Here is a 12,201-nt window from a genome sequence, read left to right as displayed (position 1 = left end):
TACTCAGAAACAGTCCATATTGATCTCATATGTCAAGCTCAAATATAGCAGACGAGAAGTACCAGTGAAGTTTGAAGGTATTACAGGAGAACAAAGCTATGATATGAGTTCACATGCAGACCTCCTGGCCATCACCAGAAGATGGCAAGAAGAAGAACCAAAGAAGAGAGAGAAGACAACAAAGGGGAAACTACACCTCACTGCATGTGGTCGAGCCCCAGGGGACCATGGGGCGGAGGGAAGCCGGTCTGTGTGGCCATGGCCGCCACCTCGAGCTGCCTCATCGAGAGGGAGGGGACGGGGAGGAACTCCGGGCCTTTAACCCAGTTCATGGCGCTCACGCCGCGGAAGCCATCCCACCCTACGTGAGCCACGTGCTGCACGTCGGTCGGGAACCCGATCTCCATCACCACCTCTTCCTCCTCCTCCTCCTCGTACACTGCGAACAACTGAGGCAAGCTCTTGAAGCTCCTGATGAGCTTCTGAAACCCCGCAGAGATGTTAGGGCGTGGAGGTGGACGAAACATGAACGAGCTCCTCGTTTTCCTCGGTTCTCCATCTGTACAGGATTCAGATGAGCAGATCTACATGGTACATAGCGACGAGGAACGAGAGAACGAACAAGAACTGTCACCGGCTGGTATTGCTGAGGGCGCATCTGCTTGTGCTCTCCTCTGTCGGTTTTCGCCGACCGCAACGCTCGACTGAGAGACGCAGCCGAGGGAGAAGGGAAGGACGACAAACTTGCCCATGAATGAATGAAACAGGAGTAGTAGTTGCTGAGTTAGCGAGGAAGCAAGAACAAAATGAACCCCCAAGAAGATATATCAGATCTACATCAGCTGGTGTTGGATTCTTTTGCACGTATGAATGATTTCGGACATTTGAAGCAGAGAGAGAGAGAGAGAGGGTTGGATTAGTTGGTCTACTCTTTTAGCAGATTGCAACCCCGACATGTGTAGTCCACTCAATCACCAACTCAGTCAGTCATTCTACTCTTCTCCTATCCCGAGGGCTCTTCTACTTTTACCTTCCTTCAGCGCCAACCCACGCAGCTCAAGAGACCCCCAAGGGGTTAAAGTTTACAGCAGGAAATGTAGACAAGCTACATGACGGGTTGAAACAGTGGTGCATTTCCAGCATTCATTAGAACCTTAAAGTATCTGATATGGCATGAGCAGATTATGCACACAGCATCATGCAGTCAAAGTCAAGCATTGGGTCCCATGAGGAATGATAGGAGATGACACAGACTTGCAAGTGAGAGGGAGGTGTCCATGGGGAAAAGGTTTAACTTGGGGCTTAAGCACTCATAAAGTCTATCATCTTGGTTTAGGGGACCTTTCAATCCATGGATATTAGGTGTTTGGGTGCTTTCCCATCGGCCACAAAAAGTAAAAGCGATGCAAACACTTTTAGCTCAAGTAAATTTGTGACGTCTGATATTGATGATTTACTCAATGCAGCTTTCGACGATTCAACCATCTCAACCTCATTTGATTAATCATTCGATTCTTTTATTGTAGTTCGAGTCAAGGATTTAAATCTCTGTCCGATATTAATATCAATAACCGGTGAGAGCAGTGTGAGACGAATATCTATATCAACCAGGAGAAAGTCAACATCTAAACCATCGGCAAGGCAAACTTGGGGAATTTAGAAATGGTAACTCTTGTTCGTGGACTGGACCGTAGAGTAGAGGAAACATGTGTTAACATAAAATCTGTAATCATTTTATCTATAATATAAAAAATACATTTATATCAAGATTAAAATCAAATAAATTAAATTTAATAATATTAAACCTTATCTAATCTACAAGTGTATCATCATCGGATCTGAGATATCAATCTACCGCTCTATATTAAATTTAATAATATTAAACCTTATCTAATTTAATAGAGGAGAGAACTATATTTTCTCCTCTCTTTCTATACTACCACTTAGATTAATGGTTAGGGAGAAGAGTTGAGAGAGAGACTATAATCCCTCAACTATATGACCCCTAAGGGTCTTATTTATTTATAGGCGAGAGTAGAGGGTTTATAATAAATTGTTAGGATATCTCCTCCTAAAGAATCCTATTTTAACATTAACTTCTTTTGTATTCGCCAATAACCATAATCGGAATCCAATCATATCTATAATATATCTTATCTAATTAAATAAGGTCACATAATCTAACATTCTCTCACTTTACTAGTAAGATAAAAAAGACTTAAAATAAAAAATAAATAAATAAAATTTATTTAAAAATAATTTGACCCAATTGGATTTTGAAATTTTAGAAAAATTATATGCATGCATGCAAATTTTAAAAAATAGGTCAATAAGTCCAATAAATATAATAATACTTCGTTAAGTCTAATTAACAATATGAGTTAGAATGGTTGTATGTCATCAGTGTCATACTTCCTTCTATGTACTACAACACTGTTAGCATTTCTTAATGCAGTCCAAAATGACCCATATAACTTGTCTTGTTAAGACAATCATGTCATCACATTTAACTATAATATATACATACATAATTGTGAATAGGATAGTAGAAACAAATAACTTTAAGTAACTAAGTAAAAATATTAATTATAGTATCCACTCATCACAATATCCTTTATGGGTTGCTCACAAATTCAATCATAAGAACATGTTCTTTCAAAAATACTTTAGACCGTAAGTCATAAGTGAATGAATCAACAATCAATATAGTGGAACTCAAGCAATAGTACTTGTCATTCTTAGAAAAGAAAATTACTGTAATATCACAAAATATCTTCAAAAACTTGGCAATTAAGTCTGACTACACCAAGTCTTGAGATAAAATTTCACAGTCAAAAAGTTTGATCAGCGACCTCAAAGCATGTCATAAAATCAACTTTTATTATTATTATTAATAAATTATCCTTTTAATTGATATATATATTAATCGTAAAGTGGGCTTCCTATTATCGAGATAATTTATACAATCAGCATCTAAAAAAAATACCATCATTTCAAGATGATATAATTTCATATATGTGAGCATATAATACTTTATCCCTTTCGGATATCTTATTACTTTCTTTACGGTCCTTTAGTGTTTTTACTTATGGGTAATTCTAATATATACCCAACATTTTAATTGTAAAACTGATATATATTTCGACACAGGCTTAAGCATAGAGTTCCAACTGCATATATACAAATAATATCTTCTTTATTTGATTATTTTCAAATTATTTTAAAGTATTTACTATTGAATAAAATTTTACTTTTATGATTTACTAAACAAAGCTGTATATTAAATACTTTAGACTGTAAGTCATAAGTAAATGGATCAACAATCAATACAGTGGAACTCAAGTAATTAATTGACAGTGGAACTCAAGCAATAGTACTTGTCATTTTTAGAAAAGAAAATTACTATAATATCACAAAATATCTTCAAAAACTTGGCAAGTCTGACTACACCAAGTCTTGAGATAAAATTTCACAGTCAAAAATTTTGATCAACGACCTCAAAGCATGTCACAAAATCAACTTTTATTAATAATAATAATAAATTATCCCTTTAATTGATATATATATTAATCGTAAAGTGGACTTCCTATTATCGAGATAATTTATATAATCAGCATCTAAAAAAAATACCATCATTTCAAGATGATATAATTTCATATATGTGAGCATATAATCCTTTGTCCCTTTCGGATATCTTATTACTTTTTTTACGGTCCTTTAGTATTTTTACTTATGGGTAATTCTAATATACATCCAACATTTTAATTGTAAAACTGATATCTATTCTGACACATGCTTAAGCATAGACTTCCAACTGCATATATACAAATAATATCTTCTTTATTTGATTATTTTCAAGTCATTTTAAAGTATTTACTATTGAATAAAATTTTACTTTTATGATTTATTAAACAAAGCTGTATATTAAATCTTTTCGAGACTCGGTTGATATATCATTTCTAAATAGTCTTTATAATCATTGAGGTCTATCTTTGAATTACTCAATGTTAATAATATAAGATGTCTCATTCATATCAACCATTTTAAAACTCTTAGTGATAAATTTCTTGATTTAGTATAATAAACCAAGATCACTATTGGTAAGACAAAATATTATCCATATATAAGATCAATATAATAAACTTGCTCCTACTAAAATAAATATTAATCAATAGTATTTTTCTTAAATCTGAATTAAAAATAATGATATCAAGAACCTTTATATATCATTATCTTAAAGTTTATTTAAGGTCATAAATAGATTTCTAAATTTGTATACTAAATTTTATATTTCTTTCATTTTCTTTGTAAATCATTTAGAGTAACCTGCTATATCTTAAAAAATATATTTTTATATTATTATAATATAACTCAAACTTACAATGAGTCACTAATTTCATGATGATTCTTAACGAGTTCATTAAAAACTAAATATCTCATTACGATCGATACATTCTTTATGAGTAAAATTTTTAACCACAAGTTTGACCATTATATCGTTCAACATTATTCTTTGAGTTACATTTATATAATAGACTATTTTATAATGATTAGATAATTCAATAAATTTATCAAATACTATTCTGGTTATTGATTTTAACTCTTCTTTTATTGCATCATATTATTTTTTAGAATCGTTACTTTTCATGATATATGAAAATAATAAGGGATCCATTATGATTCATATATCATAATATAATTCTTGTAGATATACCACATAATAACCATAAATCACATATTCCTTTTTCTTTGAGATATTTCAAATGTTGTTAATTATGGTTATTCTACAAGACCATTAATAGCGATATCAATATAATATGGGAGTTTAGTAATATTATTTTGTTGTTCACTTTTATCAAATCATTTAATGATTTAAGTAATAACAATCTCTCCGATAATAAAGAAGTATCAACTTATATCTCCTTTATATTGAATTTCGAAATTTTTACTCCCACTAATTTTCTATTTTATAGAAATCTTACATTACCAGATTTAATTATCCCCATACTATGATTAAAGCAATAAGGTATACACCCTTTTAAACTTTTCTGAATAGATAATAAAATATTCAGAATAGTTATTAAATCTAATTTTCTTTTATGTGAGTTGAAGATCCTTATCTCTATAGAATAATATCAAATATATAAATATCTTAAGTTAGGTTTCCTATAATTTGATAACTAAAAGAAGTCATATAATTTACTTACTAGGAACACCATTCAAGAAATACATAATTGTCTTTGGAGCTTCTTCTCACATTGATTTTGGTACAAAAGAATAATAACCTAATATTCTTCTAACCATATCTATAAAGGTACGATTATATTTTTTAGCAATCATATTATGCTATAACACATCTAGTAAATCATATTAAATATATATATTTTATTTTTTTCAAGAATCTAGCAAAAGAATTAAAATTATAATTAGGTTCATCATAAATACTATAAAATTTATTACCCTTGTCAAATATGATGATCTTGACTTTTCTATCTAATTGTCTATCGACTTCATTTATGTATACTTCAAGAGTGTGAACAGTCATAGACTTTACATAAATTTTATATATATATATATATATATATATATATATATATATATATATATATATATATAAAATCAATCATATCTCAATAAGTTATTTATATTGTGACAAAATGTCTCTCTTTAACGAGACAAAAACATACAGTGACCCATAAATATAAGAATAATCTCAAGGAGTTTATAAAACTACATTTCATTTTAATATTTAATTATAGAATAATTATAAATTTAAGATTCATATTAATTTTGTATAGACAATTATATAGAATTCGAAGGTTAATTTTTATTGAATCACAGTAAATTTACAACCACCAAAAGAAAAATAATATTCTAATAATTATAGGTTAAAAATCTAAATTTTTAGAATTATAATAATAGGATCCTCAAGATCTATCAAATGAATTATTTTTAGATGTAGGTGATAAATACAAACTAATATCGCTTTCACTTTAAAATGATTCTCTATAATGATGAATATCTTCTCTTTTAGTTTTATCCCCCTTCTTTTTTTTTTAATAAATATCTATTATTGGTAATATATATTGAAGCATCAAATTAATCCATCAAGTATTAAAAAAATAATTTATGTAATATTTGATTTAAATCATATAAAGGTTATATTTATACCTTTTCATTTCAAATCAAATCTTATAGTGTTTTTTTTTTACATAACTTTCTTTGCTACATAAGTAATAATTTATTGTGAAGATATTCTTTTATGAGTTTATATAGTAATTATAAACTCAGGTGACTTACGCTTCACCCTTATTTTAGTGTTACCTACTCCCTGAGTAGTACTCAAAATATTATGAGTCTTGAGTTTACAGCTTTATCATTTATATTGAGGATATAATCTTGAATTCCTCAAATTCTATCATTTTAAGATATCAATTAATGACTTATCAAAAAATTTAAATTGATCCTTAGATATTCTCATACCCTAGTTATAAACTATATAAGTATCATTGAGTCTTTCATACTTTTCTTGATCAGTCACCTCAGTTATTTATTCTACAGAACTTTCAATAATTAAGTTTGTGTCATGTTCAATTAATTTGATCAAGGTCTCACTCAATCAATATAAATTGCATATGCTCAGTCATTTATTTCAAAAAGTACAGGGACATTTACAAAAATATAATGAAGGGAGTACCACTATAATAATATAACATTAATGCTTTGAGTTTCCAAAATAGTATGAACTATTGATATCATCTATATTTCATATTTGGGTGAAATATTGACATATTTAGTGTTTATTTAAGATCATTTATAGGGGACTGATACCATTCTTGTGGAATAATATTATTACCTTTGGGTATACAACTATAAACTATAAGGATATTCAAAACAGTATCATCCTACCCTCATCACATAACTATTTGAAATAGATTTTTCGTTGATATTATCTAAATCTCTTAATTATATGTCATCATGAATATTATTTTATTTAATTTTATTTAAGATCAATTCCATAATATATTTTATAGATTATTATTCCAGGTCACTTTGATGGTTGTAGGACCAATACAAAAAGATAAAATATAATCTAAAATATCCCATGAATGACAAGAACTTTATTGTAATTCATATCCCATAAGTCTATCATCTCAAGCTATTTTGGTAGTTACGAGTCAAATAAAACTTAGGAAGATAAATTATAAATAATATTTATCAAATTTATTTATTGTGATTCATGTTGCCATTGTGAATATTATTTTATTTAATATTATTTAGGACTAATTTCATAATATATTTCATAGATTATTGGTCCAAGTCACTTTGGTGGTTATAGGACCAATACAAAATTATAAAATATAGTTTAAAATATCCTATAAATGATAAGGCCTTTATTGTAATTCATATCTCATAATCTCCCATCCTAGACTACTTTGATAGTATCGATCAAATAAAACTTATAAAGATAAATTATAAATAATATTCATAAATTTATTTATCTTGATTTATGTTGAAGCAGTTCAGTAATAGAATAACAACCATAATAATTATTGAACATTAGTCAGTAAAAGAAAAAACTCATACAATAATCATGATAACATATAAATGATAAAGAGCTGTGAAAGATAACTATCATTTCATAATTTTAAATATATATATATATATATGAATAACCAAATAAATATATAAAAATAATAATTAGATTTTATTTACCATATGTAAAAATATAATCAATAAGTCATATGAGAAAACTATAAAAGTAAATTATAATTTATATTTTTTTATCAAAATTAAATCCAATCAAATAATCAAAATATAATCATGATTAAATTCAATCATAATTATAATAAATCATATTTATCAATTTTATAATTAAGAAAATAAATTAGAATTCTCAATTTCATAAGAGTAAAATCGTAAATATTTGACATGATATAAACTGGAATTATGAGATTTGTAAACAAAAGAATTAAAGGATATTAATAAAATATAAAAGGGCAAAGCTATAATTTGACCAAAGGGAAACCCTAGGACAAAACTATAATTTTGCCCAATGATCTACAGCGCCTCCACGCAGCTACCGTCGCGGGGCTGCCTTTGCTCGCGCATGTGGTTGTTGTTGAATATCAGATTTGATGATAAAATCAATTGGTAAATTATTTGATCAAATCTATATATTGAGAAATGTATGATTAACTATGATAGCAACTAAGGTATAAAGCAAAATGAAGTGTAGGAGTCAAGATCAAGATTTTGTTGGGAGTTCGAGAGTTCGTCGGAAGTCCGGACATTCGTCGGAAGTTCTGTCGGAATTGACCGAGAAGTCCAGGAGCTTGCCAAAGAATCTCGTCGGAACTCGCTAAGAAGATTATCGTAAAGTCTAGGAGCTTGTTGGGAATCCATTGACACATTGCCGAGAGATCGTCAGAAGTTCGCCTTAAGATTGCTAGAAGCTTACCGGAAGAAACATAGACTAACTGGACTTAATTTACTTAGTATATGTCTTAAGAATTATAATTAGCATTTAATTAGGATTATATTTGGGAGATAATCTCACTAACTCTATTAGGGGCCAATTGGACTCGTAATTGGATTGGTTTGGGTCAGATTCAAGGCCCAACCATGTTGCTAGACCATGTCTGGTGGTGGCACCGCCAGACTGGGGTGGTGATACCGTCGGTAGTTATTACTTACCAAGCGGTGGTACCGCCCTATCAAGTGATGGTACCATCAGAGTTCAGTATTTGAGACTCTATCAAGCGGTGGTATTACTAGACTAGGCGATGGTACCACATAGTGTCAAAGTGTCAAGTAGTGGTACCGCTTAGTACCTTGAAAATCCGGGATGAGACATTTTTTTGCTCTAATTTTGAAGCTATTGGGGCCTATAAATACCCCATCATTTTTTGCATTAAAAAGTAATAAAGTGTGAAAAAAAACTCTGAAGTGTTGGGATGTTAAAAGTGTTATAAAAGTGAGAAGAGTCCTCCTCCCTCTCTTTAGCTTTATAATCATCCAAGAAGAGGAGTGAGGCTTGTAAGGGTTATTTTCTAAACCCGTGAAAAGAAGAAAGCACTGTAAAGAGGTGGTTGGTCTTTCCCTATTGAAGAAAGACCATTAGTGGATGCTGGTGACCTCGACGGAGGAGGAATCAGAAGTGGATGTAGGTCACAACGATCGAACCACTATAAATTCCGATGTATTCATTCCTTACTGCTTAATCTCTTTACTGCATTCAACTTTACTTTATTACAAACTGTCCAATCCCCTCTTCTCTACTCATTCAAGAAAAACAAAATGGTTTTTGTTGAAATCAAATTTTATCATACAAAGATTTTCAAATCGACGTAATTTTTCCATTGCACTAATTCACACCCCCCCCCTCTTTGTACCGCTCTTAATCCTAATAGTTGCTACCTGCGCAGCTACTGTCACCTACGCATAGCTGGCTGTGGCTACTATAACGCACGGTCGTCGCATAGATGCCTACCATCGCGCGACCGTTGCATGGGTGTGGTGTTGCCCGCGTGCGGTCGTCGCCTACTGTGATGCGATGCGCACACTACCCAACACAGCCGTTGTGACATGCATGCTGCCCAGCACAACCTCTGTCGCTAGTAGATTCGCTAGTTGTACGCAGCAAGGTCGACGACGACCATTGCTACTTTGCAATTTTTGGAGATCGTATTTACAACAAATCTAACATTACCAGTAAGCAGACAACAAAACAAAATAGATAGGAATACAGATCGATGAAATATGGATCATTCAAGCATTGTAAACAAAAATAATAGATCTAATATATTTGATCTCAAGAACTTAAGCTCTTATACCAATTATTAGCATAAAATCTATAATCATGCTATCTGTAACGCGGAAAGTCTTTTTATGCTAGGATTAAAATCAAATAAAATTAGATCTAATAATATTACGATGCGTACCTTTATTGTTGTTCAGAAGAATAAACCTTATCTAATCTATAAGCGTACCATCGGATCTTAGATATCAATCTGAAAAGACAACTAGAAACTAGATCATTTTCCTCTCTTCTTATCCTTTCACATGACCACTTAGATTGATGGTTAGGGAGAAGAGTTGAGAGAGACTATAATATCTTAATTGAATCCTACATGAGATACTACTTTTTTAACCCCTAGAGGTTATGTTTATTTATAGGCGAGAGTAGAGAGTAGGATAAGTGAGATGAGATAGGAATCCTACTATCCAATTATATCTATAATATATCTGACCATTAAATGAGACCACTTGATCTAACCAAGTTTTCTAGGTATCATGTATCATCAAGTGAGATGAGATAGGAAAGGATTCAAGTCTCTCTCTCTCTCTCACAGTAGCACTTGCTCTAGCTCAGGTCCGGACAAAGTTGATATCGGAGGAAACGCTATGCTGTTAATGTTCTTAGCAAATCAAAGTTCTCCACTGGTATCAGCTGTGATGTCAATCCCTCTTCATGCAAGTCAAAGGGCCGAGGTTTAAACGTAGCAGCAACCTCTAAAAGATGTGGAGAAAGACGTAGCAGCAACCTCTAAAAGATGTGGAGAAAGGGTAGTGAATCTGTCAACTGTGTCAACTGTGCTTGGTTGGAGGAAGAAAGAGAATCCATAATTTGTTTCAAGATCTATTTCATCTGAAAAAAAGAAAATATTAGGATAATAAAAAATATAATATCCTAACTATTTGAGATCGATTATATGGATCTTTTAGAGTTATATACAAGATAATATCTTTAATTAAGTCAATATTTATTGAACGTGATCGTTAAGTCTGAAATATATTACTGGATATATTTTAGGTAAATTCAATATAAATACCATTTATTTCTATAAGGATGAATCTAACAACTCAACAATCATAGCCAAATAGCGATGCCCTAATTCACTAATTGAAAATTAAATGAAACGGCTTAGGATGAAAATGATTTTATAATAATTTTGGATAATTTATTATAACACAAATTTAAGATTTGAAAATTTGAAGTTTCCCTCATCAACTTTAATTGGCTATATTTAAGAGGTAAATTCTTAAAAGCCCTCTAACTTATAAAAATTAGAATGGAAAATTTAAGACTTTGACTAATGGTCACGTATAACTTATAAAAATTACAATATGACAGATCACGTATCAAGTCAAATGATCAGACAAAAAGCTTAGAGGAATTATAAACATGTTGTTAAAGTCATGTCAATATGCCTCCTTTTTATTTCTTCCTTCATCATCTTCTCCTCCATGTTTCTCCATCATCTCCTTTTTCTTCTTCCTCCACCTCTCCTCTTTCCTCTTCTTCGTCCTCATTTTTTTCCTCTTTCGCTTTTTCTTTTTCTCTTCTTCATCTTCGATGCATATCGGTATATCGTGTGTTCTATGTTAGTATAACACCATACGAGATCACAAATCTTTGCACTTATAAGTATATTGAACCACAAGTATTGCAGCTACAAAAGCACAAGTGAAGGAAACACAAGAACAAAGCCTGACACCGAATTCTGTGTAGATTAACATAGCTATGATACATGATTCTGGTATCATATACAGATTCGCAGGAATTTTCGTCCTGGATCACTATGATCTGCCATCTGGGTAGCAAAACTCGAGGATCTGATCTCAAAGAATGCTGCACAATTGTGTTTTTGCATAAAATATCATTGTGTTAGAAAATTATAGACAGCACAACATTGAAAGAACATGTGCATTGCGCATTCTTGATCCATTGAATTGTCTGGCTTATATGTCAGATGGGTTTCACGCCCCATAGCAACTTGATATCCTACGATTAAACATGACTCTATATTTGTCGAGATATCATGATGTTAAACTGATCATCTATCGATATATTAGTTTTTTATTTTCACAAATAGATAGGAGGACAATCAAAATCTTTATCAGCTAAACTATCAATTTTAGTAAATCGATCTAATATACTAGTTTAGTTGATATCCTTAAAATATTATAAATAAGATTTTGAATTCTCGACATTTCATAAACGAGTCTAATACACCACCTATCAAATTATTATTTTATATATAATAATAATAATAAGTAAAATCTATGAACCTTCGAATAAGATCATATTAAGCTTCCTTAAGAACTATGAATGTCATCAAGTACTAATAAGAAAACGCAAGCCATGAGTTTTGATTCACACTCAATTGAGTCTTAAATCTTATATGTAAACACAGT

The 12,201-nt window shown here is 31.1% G+C and overlaps 1 protein-coding gene across 1 annotated transcript; it reads right to left on the bottom strand.

Annotated features, from left to right (window-relative positions):
• Positions 1-914, bottom strand: LOC135604912 (CRIB domain-containing protein RIC4-like). Its single transcript, XM_065094560.1, has 2 exons — positions 635-914; positions 1-559 (listed from the first exon to the last, which is right to left on the bottom strand). Exons 1-2 carry the CDS (start codon positions 750-752, stop codon positions 198-200), a joined length of 480 nt encoding a protein of 159 aa, XP_064950632.1. The 5' UTR covers positions 753-914; the 3' UTR covers positions 1-197.
• Between the last annotated feature and the right edge of the window lie 11,287 nt (positions 915-12,201).

The sequence above is a fragment of the Musa acuminata genome, chromosome BXJ2-2, assembly GCF_036884655.1.
Source record: "Musa acuminata AAA Group cultivar baxijiao chromosome BXJ2-2, Cavendish_Baxijiao_AAA, whole genome shotgun sequence".
Lineage (NCBI taxonomy): Eukaryota > Viridiplantae > Streptophyta > Magnoliopsida > Zingiberales > Musaceae > Musa > Musa acuminata.
Note: the sequence above shows the minus strand (reverse complement) of the source record. Positions and strands in the feature narration are given on the sequence as shown.